At 48.7% G+C, this 19,728-nt stretch overlaps 2 protein-coding genes across 2 annotated transcripts; one reads left to right on the top strand and one right to left on the bottom strand.

The window, feature by feature from the left end:
* Positions 1 to 3,534: 3,534 nt before the first annotated feature.
* On the bottom strand, positions 3,535 to 9,407 carry LOC112962122 (olfactory receptor 6M1-like; the record flags this gene model as incomplete). The annotated part of the gene is made up of 2 exons (XM_026058019.1): positions 8,472 to 9,407; positions 3,535 to 3,830 (listed from the first exon to the last, which is right to left on the bottom strand). Coding segments are annotated over exons 1-2 (1,232 nt in total), but the record flags the coding sequence as incomplete, so codon positions are not given.
* An 8,249-nt stretch (positions 9,408 to 17,656) lies between these two features.
* Positions 17,657 to 18,616, top strand: LOC112962123 (olfactory receptor 2D2-like). The gene has a single exon (XM_026058020.1). It carries the CDS (start codon positions 17,657 to 17,659, stop codon positions 18,614 to 18,616), a length of 960 nt encoding a protein of 319 aa, XP_025913805.1.
* The last annotated feature ends 1,112 nt before the right edge of the window (positions 18,617 to 19,728 follow it).

A 19,728-nucleotide genomic window follows, 5' to 3' on the forward strand; every position in this document is an offset into this window, starting at 1 on the left:
GGCTCAGCCAGACAGGCGTACCCACCAGCAGCTTGTTGGCATGGGACTGCTCCCTTTCATCACCCTTCCTCTCCATTTTCCCAAGCTTCTTCCTGTCTGATTCACCTGGATCCCTCCTCTTCCCTGCCTTTGGCCCTTCCCCTGAAYATCACAGAATAAGCTGTCACATTCCCACAGTCTCCTTACAACATCCCAAGAGATGTTCTACACAGTTTCCCAAACTCCTTCCAATATTTTACAAGAGGTTTGCTTTTTCCCAAGAGACCAGGAATAATTTTGTCTCCTTGTGATCAGTCACAAAGTCCTCCTTGACCTTCTCCAAGGTTATGCTGGGGAGGTGCCTGCAGTGCCCGTTTGGCAGTGACCCAAGAGCTCTGGTCTCTCTTACTGTCTCTGTTATATACTGCTCATTAGTGTTTGCATTGCATTAGTGTTTGCTCGTTGTGTTTGCATGATTTTTTTTTTTTACTTTTGCAGTCTCTTGTCTTTGCCTTTGATGTTCAGTAGCCATTCACTGCCTGTCCTTACAGACCACATGTCCTTATCCTCCAGATATCCATACAAACGTTGTGTAATATTTTTGTGAACATTGGGACAACAGAACAAAGCACAGTGTTAGCACATTTGTGGATGATTCCAAATTGCAGGGAGCACTCAATAGCCTGGAGGGCTGGCTTGCCCTTCAGAGGGACCTCAACATGCTGCAGCATTTGGTCTGACAGAAGCCTCCTGAAATTCAGCCAAGGCAAGTGCAGTGTCCTGCACCTGGGGTGCAATGAGCCCAATAGCCCCTTGCAAAAGTCTGGCTGAGGCCAACTGGTAAGAGAGCATCTTTGCAGAAGAGTACCTGGGCATCTTGGTGAGGAAGATGATGAGGAGTCAGCCCTGTGCACCAGTGGCAAAAGCCAACAGCCTGTGGGGCTGTGTTCCTAGGGATGCAGCCAGCAGGCCCGAGGAAGGGGTTATTACCCTTCTGTTTGGAAGGTATGAGACCACATGTGGAGTCCTGTATTCATTTGAGGGCTCGCCAGTAACAGAAAGACAAGGACAAATTGGAGTGAGTCCAGCAAATGGCTACCAAAGTGGTCATGGGGCTGAAGTACATGATGTATGAGGAGAGGCCAGACTAAATATGGCTCTGGTTTGGCTTACTCTGCTGGCCAGGGGATGGAAAGGGAGCCTCTGCTGATGAGCTCACATGGACAAATGTCCCCATTGGAGACAGCTATGTCTCCTCCAGTGGCCACCCCAGGTAGCCAGAGCCAGGTGAGAGGAGGGCTCCAGGCAGCCCTGGAGAAGGGCTTCAGGGACGGTTCCTCTCGCCTAGAGCAGCAGGCTGAGCCAGGCTTCCCCACTTGCTTTCATCCCCCACACTCCCTGGAAAGGCGTGGAGGCCATGAGGGGCTTTGCAAGCACACTGCCTGTGGGCTGTGCTGGCGTTGGCCTCAGCAGGCTGAATTGCTGACAGGCTGGCACTCAAGCCCCTGCCTGCAGGAGTAAGTGCGTGCTCTTGGCCACACATGGGCAATGGAGGCCTTCTCAGATGCCCTCATGTTTCCCTATTGCCTCTATTTCCTCTCTGCTCTCAATCCCCAGCTGACCTCCTCCCAAGGTCCCCATTGCGTGTGCCCAGCACACATGCATGCCTGGCACACCCCGAGGTACCTGCAACCACAGGAGGCACCTGCATAGCTATGGGCCACTCTGCTCACCTGGGTATAATCACAGGAAAGCAGAGGAGCCAGGGCTGAGATACAGAAATGTACCTTGGACACGTGCAAACATGARGGAGAGGGCTCCGATCCCAGGAACCCACAGTCAGAAAAATGTGGTCACAACAGCCCATGGAACAAGCTCACTTTTCATCTGAAATTCCTTTCTTCTGTTCCCATCCAAAGAAATCTATGACATTTTTATAGCCCCCAAAGGCAGGACCACCGTTTTGTTTACTTAGAAAAAAACAAGTAAGGCAGCGACATCTCTTCTACATTAGGACACGTTTCCCCGCTGACTCTTCCCATTCAAGAAATTCAGTRCTCCACTGTGACGGTGKGCTCCTTTCCCCCACCCCTCAGTGTGCTCTCTCCCCCTCAACATGACCTCCCTGTAAACAGCACGTATGTAGGGGCTAATTGAGCATGCTCCGACTAAAGCCCGTCTAGCATGCAAATATGACTATGAGTCAATCATCTCCCCCCCCCCCATAAATAGGGGGCAGCCCAGAGCCCATTGAGCTCTCCTGCATGGCAGCGGGCTGCACTGCAGAACCTCCTCTTGAGCAGGGATGCCTCTCAAGGTTACTCCTCCAGGTTGAGAGAGAGATTCCTTACCCGCGACAGATCCTCAGTAAGTGATTAATAGCATGTTGAACTTTTGTGAACTTCGCAAAACTTTGATGAGCTACATCTCTAATTGTGCACATAATCCCTTAGACATAAACCAYTGACCAAGTCTGGGACTAGGACTGGATCCGGCCGCACCCAGGCTCCTCCGAGGGGGAGTTTGGAAAGCAAGGGGGTCCRGTCTGAACCTCGTGACTCAACGGGAGGATCTCCTTGGCCCACACTCCTTTAGACATGAACTGTTGACCAAGTCTGGGACTAGGACTGGATCCAGCTGCACCTAGGCTCCTCTCGGAAGGAGTTTAGAAAGCAAGGGGGTCCTTTCTGAACCTCGTGACTCAACGGGAGGGTCTCCGTTGCGCATGCATCTGACCCTGTCCTTCATGCAGTAAATAACTGAGTGAACCTTGCCAAATGAACCTCGTTAAATAGTTATTTACAATGAACTTTGTTAAGTCGCTATCTTACCGCAATAAACATAGTGCTGCTTCCCTCTTAGAAGTGAAGTGCATCACTCCTCTCGCGACATCCACACATCTACAAGGCATGTCAGGTGTACGGCACATGCCTGTCCAGGTCCTCTGTGCCAGTTCAAAACAAAAGCAAAAACAATTTTGTCTGTCAGGTCAAAATCTACTGCGCCATGGAGCAGCAAGGGCTAGCTGCCCCCTAAGGGACGAGGTACCAGGATCCCAGCTGGGTAACATGACCAGCAAGGCAGGGGCCTTGTCAGCCAGGACCCGTCCCACAGCACCCGAACAAGGGTTCAGGGCAGGCGTGGGTGGAAGCTGGGATCAACCGAGAGTCCAGATCACCAGCTACATTTGTGGCGACAAGGCAGGTCCAAGGACAAGCCAGGATGTCAAACCGAAGGTTGGGGTCAGGATCAGGTCCAGTGATGGTAAGCAGGGGCAGACACAGCCCAGTGATTACAAGACAAGTCCATAGTGATGAGACAGATCTGGAGTGAAGCCAGGAAGTCAGCATGAGTCTGGGTCCAGATCAGTGGGGTCCATGGCCAAGCACAGACATGGCTGGGGCTGCACTGAAGACCAGCACTACTGCAGCGTAGCTCAGAGATGGACTTAAGTCCAGGGCTGAGCTGAGATGGGTTTCCTGGGCCCATGGACAGAGGGTGTGGGGCTGATCAGGGCCATTAGGTCATAATTATGAACTCAAAGCCCTGACATACTGTGAGCTCTGGGTGCAGGGCAGGGCTTTCCTGAGCACTTTCCTCAGGGCCTCCCTGACCTCCCTGTTCCGCAGGCTGTAGATGAGGGGATTGACCAGGGGTGTGAGGAGGGTGTGGAAAAAGGAGACCACTTTGTTGAGATGTCTCAGACTGGGAGCTCTGGGCAGCATGTAGACAATGCTAGGGGTGCTGTAGAAAACAGTGATGATGGTGAGGTAGAGGAGCAGGCGGAGAAGGCCTTTAACGCACCTTGTTGTGTCTGTGTTCTGTCCAGGAAGCCAGCTGCAAGAGCAACTCTGGGAAGGGGCACATCAAGGACACACCAAAAGCAGATGTGCATGCAAGACGACCAGGAACCACACTTCATCCAGGTGCTTTCATTGTAGGCAAATGAAAGTAAAGGAAGAGGACATGTTCTGAGGTTTTATCCTTGTTTTGGATACTACTGCATTTTGCCTGAAAGAGTCTTCTGCTAAAAATACAGGGAGACCACTAGAAGTAAGAAGCAACAGCAATCCTAAACACTACCACCTGGAAGAAGGGCCACAGGGCTAGAATCCTTCACAATTATTCATTTTCACCTATGTCAGGAAGTTATCCTCAGTGYGCTCCAGAAACCTCCTGGATYGCTTGTGCTGTGCTGTTTTGTCCCTCCAGCAGCTATCAGGGTGGTTCAAGTGTGCCATGAGGACCAGGGCCTGTGAACATGAGGCTTCTTCCAATTGTCTGTAGAAGGCCTCACCTACTTTTCCTGATCAGGTGGTCTGTAGCAGACACCCACCACAACATCATCCATGTGGGTCTGCCCTCTAATTGTGACCCATCAGTTCTCACCTTCTCATCATTCATCCTGAGGCAGAGCTTCATGCATTCCCACTGCTCTCTCACATAAGGGGCAACCTCCCCTCCTGGTCCAGAACTATGGCCCTTCCCATACTAGAAACCCATACCCCACAGTTTCTCCAGCAGCTGGTTTGGACCACCTTGTCCCTCCAGTAGACAACTCGCATACTCTCCGGGCTCTCCAATAAACAGCACACACTTATGACCTCTCCGATAACTGGCTCCCAAGCCTCTTACCCTACTCACTGGTTAGTCTGGCTTGATGTTCACTGCTGGTTACACACACTGACATACACACCCACACAATATGCACACACTCCAGTCTCTCCAGCTGCTGGCATCCCAGGCACATCACCCCTATTACTCCTGGTCTCCGGTGGCTGTCACTGGGACCTCCTTACACACACATGCACGCAGAATACAGAGCCCCCTCACCCTGGAAAATGGCCAGACGTGTGTATTGACCAGCAACCTGTTTACATGTCATCAGTTCCTTTTATCCCATTTTTCCTCGATTTTCTCATGCTTCTATCTCCCCAAACCATCTTAACTCCTCCCTTTTCCCACCTTTGCTCCTTCTCTAAACACCCCATAGTAAGTCTTGCACAATCCCAAATTGTTCTTCCCAGCGTCCCAGAACGAGTCTTATATGCCCAGAGGCAGCAAACCCCATCCGCAGCATGCAATGTCATCCTGGGAGGCTCTCCCATTGACCCGTCTGGGCGAGTCTCTGACATGGATAGGCTGGACCTGTCTCTGACTGAATGTTTCTCCCCTGGAGTTTTTAATCATTTGTCTGAAAACAGGTTGATTCATATCCCAGAAATGCCAGTTATTCAACTCTCTTTCTTAGGGAAGTGTGGAGGTTTAGGTCAGATTAAAATGCCTATATTGGGTATGTGTGAAACGGAGCAGGCCAAGTGCATCCCACTCGGCCACAACTAAATCCCGAGGACGTTGACTCCACGAAGCATTTCCTTGCAATGATCGTAACAGATACGGGCCATAGCATCCATACATCTACCTTGATGACCCAGCAAGTTCTTTCCAGTCCTGTCTGTCTTTTCCCCCACAAAAGGATGTGTCACACATTCAAGATCCGGGATTCAAAAGGAATTAAAGTGACAGAAGTGCAAGCCAGGCAGACAATAGCACCATTTCAAAGTTTAAACCAAAACAAACATGTCAAGCAACAATTGTATGCTGAGATTAAAGGCATCCTGAAGAATTTTCCTGTACATCATCTGAAGGATGCCTAGGGACTCTTTAGATGCACCCAGTCATCTGGAGGGTGTTTTGGATACTCTCCAGCGTGGTGTGCTGCAATCACAGTAGAGCGATCCTCCAGAGGGTGGAATTAGTGTCACATCACACCAGACATCGAACATCTCAGATTGTGGCCTAGGCTCACTTTACCATCATCAGAGAGACACAGGGAGAATCTGGAAGATGATCCATCTCCTTCTGAGGGAGACACTGACATGATCCCAGGAAATCAGTCTGTCTCTCTTTGCTGCCAATGATCAGCAGGTCAGTTTAGTAAAGGTGTTGTTCAGATGCAAATGGACCTTGGGAGGTCTGCAGTCCACCTTCCTGCTTGAAGCAGAGTGCACATTGAACTCAGGTCAGTTTATTCAGGCCTTTGGCCCATTGGGTCATGAAAATCTCCAAGGTCTCTGGGCCCCTGTTCCAGTGCTGGATTGTCGCCTTGGTGATTTTTTCTTTTGGTTGTGTCAAATTAGGCAAGTGTTACACAACTCAATGCAGGACCTCAGAGCAGGGGAAGGTGACTTTCACGTCTTTTAACTTTTCTAAGCTGCTTCCACCCAGGCACACTGTGGATGGTCAATGGGGTCTAACAAGCGATTTTTCAAACCTCAGGGTATTCACCTGTTAAAGAATTTTCTTAACCCTAGCTTTCCCAAAGCAGAGTCTCAGACGCAGAGTATYACAAACTGATTTACTATATGTGGTACAGTGGCAAATAACAGCTCAAGCTGGGTGCCTCCAGAGAGGGACCTCGTTTGAACAAATCCCTGGGTAATTATACCCTGCCAGTCTAGTATCCACCCCATAGTTCTGAACCAATCATAACATTAGAGTTTGGGGTCTTCTAGCTCATGGTTGGTCCTTTCCTTAGTTTCTAGGTGTGTTCTTTACTTCTTATCTCACTTCTGCATAGCTGTCTGACTCTTCTACTTCCTTATCTTGTCCTCCAGAATCAGTCTTGTGGTTCCTTTGTTTCTTTCTTCTGTGTCCTAGGTTAAAGTCCATCTCCCTGCTGGTGCTTATTAATGCTAAACTGCTTATTTCTCTCTGCATTCCACCCACACACACACGCTCCCGCCCCTTATCTCTCTGAATTGAACCGGCTCTGGGGCCTTCTTTTACTTAACTAGGTAAAAGTTCAACGCATCTCAGTGAAAGTTCACAGCTTGCAGCCTAAGGCTTCAGCAAATTTGGCTACTAATGCTAAGCAAGTTATGCTAAGCAATTAATTCTAGATAGCTTCAGTCCAATATTCTTTAACACACCTCCTTCTCGGTGGATGTGTCACCCTCTAGACCCCACTGACTTCTATGACTATCTTCCTTTAACAGTAGTGGCACTTTGGGCAGACACAGCTTGAACTAGCTATCTGCATACAAGCATCATGGGGCATTGAAGATGCTCTAGGTATGAAGATAGGTGGGGCTCTCAGACATGGCAGGAATGACTCAAAAGACCTGTGCCCATCTTGAGGAGGATCAAAGCCAGGCGGGACACCTGGTTTTACTGAGGTTAAAATGGGGTGCCTATGTTCATACCTCACTGGGACTTTTGGTACTATTTGGGCCTATTTTGCATAGTTTTCGGTATCACTTTCTCCATAGGAATCTCTTAAGGGCAATTCTCACTTTCTTATTCCTGAGGCTGCAGATGACAGGGTTAAACATGGGGGTCACGACTGTGTAAAGCAGGGCAAGGTAYTTGTCAGTGTCTGAAGAGCCCCTTGGTCAGCATTTTAAGTGTGCAACCATGGCTGAGTCATAGAAGGGAGTCACCACCCCAAGGTGTAAGCAGCAGGTGGAAAAGGCTCCATGTCTGCCCAGAACTGAAGGCATTTTCAGAGCTGCCCTGATAATTTTGGTGTAAGAAATAACCATCAGGAAAAAATGAAGGATGCTGAACACCAAGACAATGATGTACAACAAGGCAGAGAAGAGTAACTTGAATTCACAAGYGCATAAAGTCTTAATATTTTTTGCTTGTTTGTTTGTTTATTTGTTTGTTCGTTTTCCTGGCATTCTTGCCTTTTACTTTGAGGTATATATTTGCAGTTCTCCTAGAGGTGACATTCAAAATCTCCAAGATAAAATTAGGATTTGTATGAGGGGGAAGTGTCCATCAGCTGTTTCCTAATCTACCTATTTATGCATGCAAATGAGCAGGAAAATTAGAGTTTGTTATTCATTGGTCCCATCTCTTCTTTAAAGAAACAGAAAACTTCTATATTTCAAGCACAGATCTGAGTTCTTCCACTTCAGTGTTCAGTTTCTCCCTTTCTTTCTATTACCCTTTAGCCCTTCCATCTCTTTCTGCATTTATGTCCCCCATCTCATCTGTATCAGCCATAGCTTGCAATTCAAAGATGACGCATTATATTGACAGAGATGTTAGTATTCAGCGGAACACAGGGACTCTTTATTTGAAAACATGATTATATGATGAAAAATTAGTAAAATTAATAATTACAAATTGACAGCCATTTCTTTTCACTTTGCTACTCCCTTTTTGCTGGTCTTTCTATTTCTTTCAGTCTTGCAACCTTTTGGTCAGATTAGGAGACTGTTTTATGCCTAAGAACCATATCACCACACAGACACCCGGCCTTGTGATCACTATCAAATGTCTGTGGGGAATTTTGGTGGGGCCTGACACRACAGTGCTGCTGTGAACCTGACCTTTGAGACCTATGCTCATCCACCGCATTGACCATGATGGCATACTGCCTGCCAAAGTCTGTCAGAAGACGTCATGAATGCAGAGGTCCTGTTGAGATTTTTCAAGGATTGACTTCCTACAAGCCACCATGATTCTCATGGCTTTCTGGCCTCCTTAGCCATCCCCAGGTAGCTGTGCAAAACATTTTTCCAGGCCTCTTTCATCTGCTGATTTCTTAGGCTGAATATGAAGGGATTTAAAAGAGGAGTCACAATGCTGGAGAGAACAGAGAGGATTTTGTTGAGGTGCACAGAGTTYGTCTGAGAAGGCCTGACATAGACGAAGATGGAGATGCCAAAACCCAGGGAAACAACAGTGAAATGAGAAGCACAAGTGGTAAATGTTTTCTGCCTGCCCTGGGCAGACGGGATCCGGAATATGGTTAAAATGATCCAGGCRTAGGAGACCACGGTCAATGCCAAGGAGCCGAGGAGCAGGACCAAGGACACCACAAAATCAATCAGTTCAACAAGTCGGATGTCTGTGCAAGCGAGGTGCAGGAGAGGTGCACTGTCACAGAAGTAGTGGTCGATGATGTTGGGACCACAGTATGGCAGCCGGACTTTCAGGACCACTGACGGCAGGATCAAGACGAAGCCACCCACCCACGCACCTAGGACAAGCTGGCCACAAACCCTTTCTGTCATGATAGTGGGATACCTCAGGGGGTTGCATATTGCCACATACCTGTCGTAGGACATGATGGCAAAGAGGATGAACTCCGTTGTAGCCAGGAGGAAAAAAAAGTAGGATTGGCTAAAGCAACCAGCAAAGGAGATGGCTTTCTTCTCTGACACGATGTTTGCCAGCATTTTTGGCACCACAGAAGAAGTCATGGAGATCTCAATGAAGGACAAATTACTGAGGAAGTAATACATGGGAGAATGGAGATGGCAGTCTGTATAGACCAGTACAATGATAAGAGCATTTCCCAGGACAGTCACTAAATAAGCAAGCAGAAACACCACAAAGAAGATGATCTCCACTTCATAGCTGTTTGGAAATCCCACCAGGACAAACTCTGTCACAGCTGTGACATTTCCCATCCAAAYGTGTTCTCTGTCATGGCAAGAGTAAGAGAGCAACATAGTCTCTTTGAATATTCAGTTTATTCATTTCAGTTTACTCATTTCAAAGAAAGATCTTTCCTCACTGCTCACACCTCTATTCCTCCTCTTTCAGCAGTCACAAATATTAGTTATAGCTCTTTGTTTGAAAAAGAAGATTGAATACACAGGCCCCTGCTGCCGAGCTCCTTCAATCTCCCTGTTACCATCAGTCAAAATTACCATCAAATCACAACATGCGATGGATTATGTTCATCCTACATTTCCTACTTCTGCATTTCCAAGTCATGCATGCACAAAGTAACCAAAATTTACATTTTGCAAGGGAAATACCTTTGCTCCTATGTCTGTGCTTTTGCTCTTACCTTCTGCATGAAGGACACCCCATATATTTATTTTTGGTAGCTTGCTGAAGATAGTTGTGTCCAAGTTCCTGATGAGAGCTTCAGTTCCAGTAACTGCGAGGCAAATTGTGGAGAGACAGAGAGAGCAAAAGCAGATCCTATCCTCCCAGTTTATATTGTAACATCAGAAGAACTGACTTTCTAGCCGAGTTACTCCACAGCCCACAGGAGGACAAATGAAAAGGAGCAAATGTATGACACAGTGAGCGATAGGACTCAAAGTGTTAGAATAAAAAGGTTTTCACTCCTGCTAATGATATAACCAAGGCTGTCCTGCAGGCTCTGATAAGCTGAGCTCCAYGTCATGAGAACTGAAACACGCTTTCTGTAGTCTGTGTAAGCCTTGACTACTGATTACTATGGGAATGAGCCTAGTCATCTCAAGAAAACCTAGGCAATTTATAAATTCGAAACCTCCCAGGGAAAGAGGCCCAGAAAGTAATTTTCAGGAGAGTGGCAGAAGTCTTTTTTTTTTTTTTTTTTTAATGAAGACAACACATTTCACAGTGGGCCAATTATACTTGATAGCCTGTCTGAGAAACGACAAAGAGAAAATTGGCTCCCTTATAAGCATTTACACCTCGAAAGCTGGTGATTTCTGACTCAGGGGATTCAGGCAGACAAGTCTCACCTAAAGTTTACAAGAGTAAAGAACCTTCTCATTTTGAAACTTTTTTCTTCTTCCTCCGCCAAGCCTTCACGCCCTCATGAAATCCTGGAGAACAAGAGCATTGCCCAATGAATCAGGTCAAAGATGACCCCTTCAAGGGTCCCATCTCTCAGAGAGACCACAGCAATGGGGAGAATCATCTCACCTAATCTGACATGCTCTGTGGTGTGAATGTCTACTTACGAGCAAACACCGGTGTCCCACCATGGGGACTTCCAGGGTTCAGTTCATCTGCCTGGGTTAGGACGGGGCTAGTTGAGGACTAGGCATGTCAGTGCTTTTCTGCACAGGCAGATTCACTGAAGAGGCTCTCCCCCCTTACAGATGGGTCACATTCACCCTGGATAGCACTTCAGGCAGATACCCGTCAGAGTTTATGGTGGTCTCCTGAGCAGTACTGTTGTGCTCTTGTACAGAAAAAAAATGATTTTTTCTGTGKTTTTTTTTTTGGKGGGGGGGCACTGTTTTGTTTTGCTACCCTCATAAATAAGAAGAGGGCTCTGACCAAGTGACGCTGAGGCTCAGGCTCTGTGTCCTAGCTTGCTGCATGTCAGCCTATAGGGACATTTGAGAGTGTGGGTCTGTTGGGACAGTCTTGCAGAACTATCCTATGTGAAGCTAGCCAACAAAACTGGAGGGGATCCTGGAATAAACTTGGCTGGCAATGTGCTCATGCTTTCCCTCGGAAGGGTTCTGCTCCAGAACGAGGCCTGGAGAAGGGCAGTGGCCAGCACATCAAGGGAAGTTGCTACTGCCCCAGACTCACAGATGGCAAGGCCATATTTGGAATACTGATTCTAGTTTTGGGCCCTTCAGACCAGAAGGGATGAGGGAAACATTTGGAGGATCCAGTAGGAAATAGTAAGGGGCCGACTACAAAGGTTCTATGAAGAAATGTTGAGGGATCTGGACATGTTTAGTCTCGCAAAGAGGAGGCTAAGAAACACTCTTACAGACACCTGCAGCTACCTGAAGGACACTTACAAAGACAACAAAGGCAAAGCCTTCTTGGTAGTGGCTGACACTACAACAAGGGGCAATAACTGCAAACTGCAGCTTGGGAGGCTCGGGTTGGACATGTGGGGAAAAGAAAAATGTCTTGGCTAAACAGGAAAGCCATGAAAGAGCGCCAGTGTAAGCAGGCAGCATGCAGGAGGTGGAAGCAGGGGCAGGCTAAAATGGAGCCATTGAGAAACATTGCCCTGGCATATAGAGATGGTGTTAGAAAAGTCAAAACTCAGCTGGAGTGGAGGCTTTCAAGGAATGTCATCAATGACCTGGATGAAGGGACAGAGTGCAGCCTCTGCAAGTTTGCTGATGATACAAAACTGGGAGGAATGCCTGATACCCCAGAAGGCTGTGCTGCCATTCAGAGAGACCTGGACAGGCTGGAGAGCTGGGCGGGAAGGAACCTCCTGAAGTTCAACAAAGGCAAGTGCAGAGTCCTGCACCTAGGGAGGAATAACCCCAKKCACCAGTACAGGCTGAGGGTTGACCTGCTGGAGAGCAGCTCTGCGGAGAAGGACCTGGGAGTGCTGGTGGACAACAAAGTGACCGTGAGCCAGCAATGTGCCCTTGTGGCCAAGAACGTCAATGGTATCCTGGGGCGCATTAGGAAGAGTGTTGCCAGCAGGTCAAGGGAAGTGATCGTGCCCCTCTCCTCAGCCCTGGTGAGGCCACACCTGCAGTACTGTGTCCATTTCTGGGCTCCCCAGTACAAGAGAGACATGGAACCACTGGAGGGAGTCCAGCAAAGGTCTATGAAGATGATTAGGGGACTGGAGCATCTCTCTTATGAAGAAAGGCTGAGAGCGCTGGGCCTGTTTAGCCTGGAGAAGAGAAGACTGAGAGGGGATCTTGTTAATGCGTACAAATATCTTAAGGGAGGGTGTCAAGAGGATGGAGCCAGACTCTTTTCAGTGGTGCCCAGCAATAGGACAAGAGGCAACGGGCACAAACTGGAACACAGGAAGTTCCGTCTGAACATGAGGAAAAACTTCTTCACTGTGAGGGTGACTGAGTACTGGCACAGGTTTCCCAGAGAGGTTGTGGAGTCTCCATTCTTGGAGATATTCAAAAGCCGTCTGTACACGGTCCTGGGCAACATGCTCTAGGTGACCCTGCTTGAGCAGGGGTGTTGGACTAGATGATCTCCAGAGGTTCCTTCCAACCTCAGCCATTCTGTGAATCTGTGAAGTGGGATGTCACATGTTCCTGCTGTGCCTGTTGCCTCTTGTCTTTCCTTTTAGCAGAGTCTGGCTGTGATTTCTCTACCCCCTCCCATCTGGTCACTCTAAGCAGCAATAAGGTCTGCACTGAGCCTTCCTTTCCCCAGGTTCAGCACAACCAGCCACATTAGGAGCAATGGTCTATCAGGCCCTGAGGCACAAGTGACCTCAAAACCACAAACAGCAGCCACATTACCAGCACTGGCCTATGCGGCACTGAGGCACAAGTGACTTCACAACCACAAACTGCAGCCACATGACCAGCACTGGCCTAGCAGGCACTGAGGTATAAGAGACCTCACAATCAGAAACAACAGGAACATGACCAGCACTGGCCTATGAGGCCCTGAAGCACAAGTGACCTCACAACCACAAAGAGCAGCCACATTACCAGCACTGGCCTTTCAGGCACTGAGGTACAAGTGACCTCACAACGACAAACTGCAGCCACATGACCAGAACTGGCCTATCTGGCCCTAAGGCAAAAGTGACCTCAAGACTAGATGATCTCCAGAGGTCCTTTCCAACCTCAGCCATTCTGTGTGATTCTGTGTGTGAATGTCAAGGGCAATGGGAAGAGCTTCTACCATTACATTGGAGGCTGAGCAAAGAAAATGTGGGCCCATTACTGAATGGAGTGGGTGACTTAGTGGCAGTGAATAGAGAGAAGGTTGAGGTACTCTTCTGCCTTCTTTGCCTCAGCCTGCTCCAGCAGAGTCTCCTAGGCCTTGTTGATCAGTGAAAAGTTTCAGGAAGGTGAAGAATGAGTAGCGGGATTTGAGGGTTGAGTCAGGGATAACTAGGGAGAACTCCACACACCCAGGCCTGTAAGGCCCAATGGGCTGAATCAGAGGGTGCTAAGAGAACTGCCCAACACCCTTGCAAGGCATCTATCATCTATGTCTATTGTCTTTAAAATGCTTGGAGATTAGGGGAGAACTGTGATGAGTGGAGGAAAGCAAATTTTGCACCCATCTTCAAAAAAGGACCATAAGCATGATCTGGGGAACCACAGACCAGTCCACCTCACTGCAGTGCCTGTGAAAATCTTGGAGCGAGTCAYCCTGGAAGACATTTCTGGGCAAATGAAGAAGAAGGTGACTGGGAACAGTCAGCATGCAGTGGCGAAGGGTAAGTCCTGCCTGCCTGGCCTGCCTGCCTTCCTGCCTGCCTGACCTGATTGTCTTCCATGACCGAAAGACTGGATTTGTGAAGGATGAAGAGCACTGGAAGTCATTCACCTTGACTTTAGCAAGGCATTTGACATGGTTTCCAACAATAGTCTTGTATCCAGGTTCGGAAGTTATGGTCTGGATGGCTGGACAACCAGATGTGTAAAAAAATAAATAAAAAAAAACAACAGGACGATCAAGCTCAGAGAATACTCATAATCCAACTGGGAGGACTACAGCTATGACAATGGCATACCTCAGGGGTGTATCCTGGGACATGTGCTTTTTATCATCTTTAGCAATGACCTTTATCAGTGGGAGAGGTGACAGAGTGCTTGCTCATCACTTGGACAACATGCTCTAGGTGACCCTGCTTGGGCAGGGGTGTTGGACTAGATGATCTCCAGAGGTCCTTTCCAACCTCAACCATTCTGTGTGATTCTGTGATTCTGTGACCAGAGTTACGGGAAAGGCTGTGTGCCAGGAGTGTTTACAAAGTTTCCAGCAGCTCAGAGGTTTCAGTCTCCTTTGAGAGCCAATTGTGCATTGCTTACTCTCTGCAGTCCCTAGAGAGAGAGACTAGATGCAGGACCAACCTTCAAAGATTTGTTAGTGTTATATATCCCAGGACACTCTGGAGAGCAGGGGCCATTCAAGTGCTGCTGGACACGCACCACAGGAGCTGCTGGAAGGAAATGGCAAGGACAGAGCAATGCATGATACCTGGGTCAGGGTTTGTAGAGAGCTCAGCGAAGGGAATGGGGAGGTGGGGAAGAGGCAGAGGGTGAGACCCTGACCTTGATTGTCCTTGCCCGGTACCATCAATGCAGAGGTCACCCCTTCATGCTGAGGACTGCAGGTTTGTGTTCAATGTCCTGAGGCAGTCAAGGTGTTACTTATTCTGCTGCTGACTTTTTACACAGTTAAGTTTCTTACTGATACCTTAGTCTCAGTCCTGTCCTTTCCTGCATGTCTTCCCCCCAACTCCCTCCTTCCCCCAGACTGCCCCAAGTCCCTGGCACTGCAGAGCAGAGATTCTGCGGAGGGGCTGGGGGTGATGACTTACAGCTGTGCTGCTGATGTGTTGGAGCTGGCCCCAGGACACTCATCCACCTCGGCTGGGATGGAGTAAGAGTCTGGGCAGGGGCACTGGGGACAGACTACCAGTGGCCTTCTCTTCTTGTCCCACGTGGCTATTTTCTCTCTCTCTGTCTCACGCCTTCTCTCTCCCACTCTTTCTTACTCTCCCTCCACCTATCATTTTCTCTCCTATCTCTCTTTTTGTTTCCTTTTGTTTCCCTTGCTCTGCCTTTCTGCCTCCATTTTTCTCTGTCTTCCTGTCTCTGTCGCTCTCCCTTCTCATTGTTACTCAAAGATGTGTAAGTTTTGCTCTGAGACCCTCAGATTTTTTAGCACTGACTCTCACCCACCCAGGAAGAGGCTTGGGGATGTCAGCCATTCTGCAGTGATGCTGGTGACCTCTCCTAACCCTGCCTGTCATTATCACATCCAGAAKCAATTCAYCCCAGKTGAGGMRGTGAGTGTTAAGTCAGTTTAGGGGAATGGCTGTTTGGATGGGCTCATCCCTCCCAGGAACTTTCTGGGCAAGTTGGGTGTCTGCTTTTGGTATATGTAAGTCACTGTAAAAGGTCTAATGGTAGGTGAAGGGAATCATAGGGGAAATGACTTTCTCCTTCCCTGAAAACCTGAGGAAGGGCATCAGGCAGAGGGCTGTGTGTCTCAGGCATGGACTTTCTGCAGCCGTGTACTCCAGCATGTCCTGGGCATTGACCACGGCCTGACCCTGCTCCTGCCCCTCCTCGCCCTCAGCACCCTGTGGACTCCCCTTCCTCATTCCCAGCCTCAAACAAGTAAATTTTAGGTATCTGCTCAGACAGTTCACTGTGAGGTCCCTGGTGCATGTCAGCTTGAAACCCTTGACCTGAGCTATGTCACTGGAAAGAGTTGGCCTGTCCAGGGAGAATATTTCCTCTTTCTAAAGTAAGAACTTCAGAGCATCAAGACCTCCCAGCCTTTGCAGGGCTGATTCTTCTTTTGTAAGGAGAAAAGGTGCCTGGCATGACATGCTTTCATTGAGGTATCCTTTTTGGGAGTGGGATTTCTTTTTTCCCCTCTCTAAGACACCTTTTTCAGCCCCAGAACAGAAGGATTTCTGTCCCTGACATCTCAGCTGGGTGCCACAGGGACTAACTCTGAACATGGGAAAAAAGGCTGTCTCAGCCCGAGAACCTAAAAATTCTCTGTTAATGTCACAATATGAAATAAATAACTCAATGGAGCAGCTCCTGGGTGTGGTCAGAAGGGGATGTTCCTCAGATGAGCGGTCTTCCTCTCTGGAAAATCTTGTTTCTCATCATGGAGTCCATTAAGGGAACCTCAGTGGTTGTCAGTCCATCAGCAGTGAAGTTGTTTATCTCTGCTTAACTAAGGCTTTTGATACTGTCTCCCCTAACAACTTCATAGACAACTTGACGAAAGTGCAGGCTAGAAAAGTGGTCGGTGAGGTGCACTAAAAACTGTCTGAACTGCTCGGCTCAGAGCATTGTGATCAGTGGCACAGAGTCCAGCTGGAGGCCAGTCACTAGTGGTGTTCCCCAGGGACCAATACTGGGTCCAGTATGGTTTAACATCTTCATTAATGACCTGGATGATGGGACCAAATGCACTCACAGCAACTTTGCAGGGGATACAGAGATGGGAGGAGTGACTGGTACACCAGATGGCTGTGCTGCCTTTCAAAGGGACCTGGACAGGCTGGAAAAATGGACAGGGAGGAACCTCAGGAAGGTCAACAAAGGGAAATGCCAAGCTCTGCACATAGGGAGAAATAACCCCTTGCACCAGTACAGGGTGGGGGCTGACATGCTGGAGAGCAGCTTTGCAGAGAAGGACCTGGGGGTTCTGGTGGACACCAAATTGAATATGGGCCATCAATGTGCCATTGTGGCAAAAAGAAGGACAACGCTACCCTGGGGTGCATTAGGAAGATTGTTGCCAGCAGGCTGAGGAAGGTGATCCTTCCCCTGTACTCAGCATGCATGAGGCCACATCKGGAGTGCTGGGTCCAGTTCTGGGCTCCCCAGTAAAAGAAAGACGTAGATTTATTGGAGCGAGTCCAGTGAAGGGCCACAAGGATGATTAAGGGACTGGAGCCTCTCTCATACAAGGAGAGGCTGAGAGAGCTAGGACTGTTTAGCCTGGAGAAGAGAGGGCTGAGGGAGGGTCTTATCAATATGTAGAAATATCTGAAGGGAGGGTGTAAAGAGGACCAGGCCAGATTCTTCTCAGTGGTGCCCAGTGACAGTAACAAGAGGCAATGGGCACAAACTGAAACACAGGAAATTTCATCTGAACATGGGAAAACATTACTTCACTGTGAGGGTGGTTGAAAACTGGAACATGTTTCTCAGACAAGTTGTGGAGTTTCTACCCTTGTAGCTGTTCTATGCCCAACTGGACATTGTTCTGGGCAACCTGCTCTAGCTGATGCTACCTGAGCAGGTGGATTGGACCAGATGATCTCCAGAGGTCCCTTCCAACTTCAACTATTCTGTCATTCTGTGGTTCGCTGTTTTTGTTTTTTTGTTTTTTTTTTTTCCCTCCAGGTGCAGGATCACATGACTATTCTTCTAGCAAAAGCTTTCTCTCCATATTTTAAACCAGGTACAGAAATAAATATTCTTTTTTTTTCAGATCCCCTCTTGAAAGTGGGAAAAAGAAAGACAGATCTGTGATGCTGATAGAGAAATGGGACAATAGGACATCACTGATGGAGTTCCTCCTGCTTGGAATAGGCAATATCCCCACACTCCAGACACCACTCTTCCTCCTCTCGTTTCTAATCTACTCAGTGTCCATGGTTGGGAACATCCTCATTGTTCTGCTTATCATGACAGATCGGCATCTGCACACCCCCATGTACTTCTTCCTGGGCAATCTGTCCTCCTTGGAGACCTGCTACAGCTCCACCATCCTGCCCCGGCTGCTGGCCAGCTTTATGACCAGGGACAGGACAATCTCTGCTCACGGCTGTATGGCACAGCTCTATTTCTTTGGCAGTTTTGCAGCTATTGAATGTTACCTGCTGGCAGTCATGTCCTACGATCGATACTTGGCCATATGCCAGCCCCTGCTCTATGCAAGCTTCATGACATGGAAGGTCTGTCTCCAGATGGCGGCTGGGTCCTGGCTAGGGGGTTCGCTGCTGTCTGCCATAGTCACGTTCCTCTTGTCCCAGCTGAAGTTCTGTGGCCCCACAGCAATTGACCACTTCTTCTGTGAGCTTACYGCTTTGCTGGAGATTTCCTGCAGTGAAACCAGGAAGGTCAGGCTCATTGCTTTCCTGTTTGGCTGTTTGGATGTAGTATTTCCCTTCATGTTCACACTGGCCTCTTACGCATGCRTCATAGCTGCCATCCTGAGGATTCCATCCACCACTGGCAGGCAGAAGGCCTTCTCCACCTGTTCCTCTCACCTCACTGTCGTCTCTGTTTTCTATGGCACCCTCATCATTGTCTACGTGCTGCCCAGAAACACCAAGCTTAGAGAGCTGAACAAAGTGTTCTCCTTTTTCTACACTATCCTTACACCCCTGGTCAATCCCCTCATCTACAGCCTGCGGAACAGAGAGGTCAGGGAGGCCCTGAGGAAAGTGCTCAGGAGAGATTTGGGTGGCATCCAGAGCTCACACTAGTTTGTTGACACTGGGCACAAAAAACTTCCAGCTCTTTTGGAAGGTCAAGCACTAGGTGCTTGGGACCTCTTTGGAAGTGCCTGGCATTGAGTCTGCTTGTGGAGTGGCAAGGGGATGAAAGGGAAAGGTCCTTGGGAAGAAATGTACTTRTGTAGWAGAGAAAGTTAAAAATGTCATTTGTTTGCCTTTTTTTTTTTGGGAGGGGGTGTGGAGGGGGAGAGATAATAAACAGCATGGTGGTTTTACCTGTGCCATCTGTTGAAATAAACTGTTGAAATGGGATCTTTCATGCTGAGAGTCTCTGGGATGGCAGCCATCTATCCCCCTCTTGCACACTAGCAGGTTAAAAGCTGGCATATCAGTCCACAGTGAATGTCCCTTTTCTCTGGACTTCCAAGAAAAGATGTGCCCTTTCTGTTTGGGGGTTCAGCTGGGTTAAACCAGCCTCACCTCTGTTCCCTCCTCTGGCCTGGCACAGCCTCAGCGACCAGCTGGGGATGCAGCAGATGGGCGAGCTGGGTGAGAAGCCATGCTTTCTGCTAGAAGAGCAGATGGAGAAGCTGCAGTAGGGGAGGCAGTTCTTGCTGGTGAGGGCTAAAAAAAGATGTGCAAGGATATCCTGGATGACCTGGATATCCCTCCCCCACACCCTCCCCTTCCCCATCCATTGAGGGATCAGGGAGCCACCACTCTGGCTGTGTTCCTCTGGCTCCAGCTGCAGCTCTGCTCCTTGTCCACCACCTTCTTGTAGGGAGATGGGGACAGCCATCCTCCCTCCCAGCTCCTTTACTCTTGGAGTATCAGACTTCCCTCCCCGGACATCCTTCCCCATGGAAAACTTTTACTAAGGTCCTCCAGAACCCAGGGCAGGGGTGGGCTTAGGGGGCAGGTTCTCTCCACATCTCAACTCCTTTGTCTGTCTACAGTATGAGACCTTGGGAGTCACATTCTGGTTGATGGTGTTTGCCACCAGGGCACACTGCTGAATACTCTTTAGCTTCCTCACAAAAGGCACAGGTCCTCTTCTACAAAGCTGCTCTCTCTCCAGTCAGCCCCCAGCCCACCTTTGGGTATGGAGCCATTGGGGTTATTCCACCTCAGGTGAAGGACTC

This window comes from Apteryx rowi, unplaced genomic scaffold (assembly GCF_003343035.1).
Source record: "Apteryx rowi isolate R43461 unplaced genomic scaffold, aptRow1 scaffold_1416, whole genome shotgun sequence".
Lineage (NCBI taxonomy): Eukaryota > Metazoa > Chordata > Aves > Apterygiformes > Apterygidae > Apteryx > Apteryx rowi.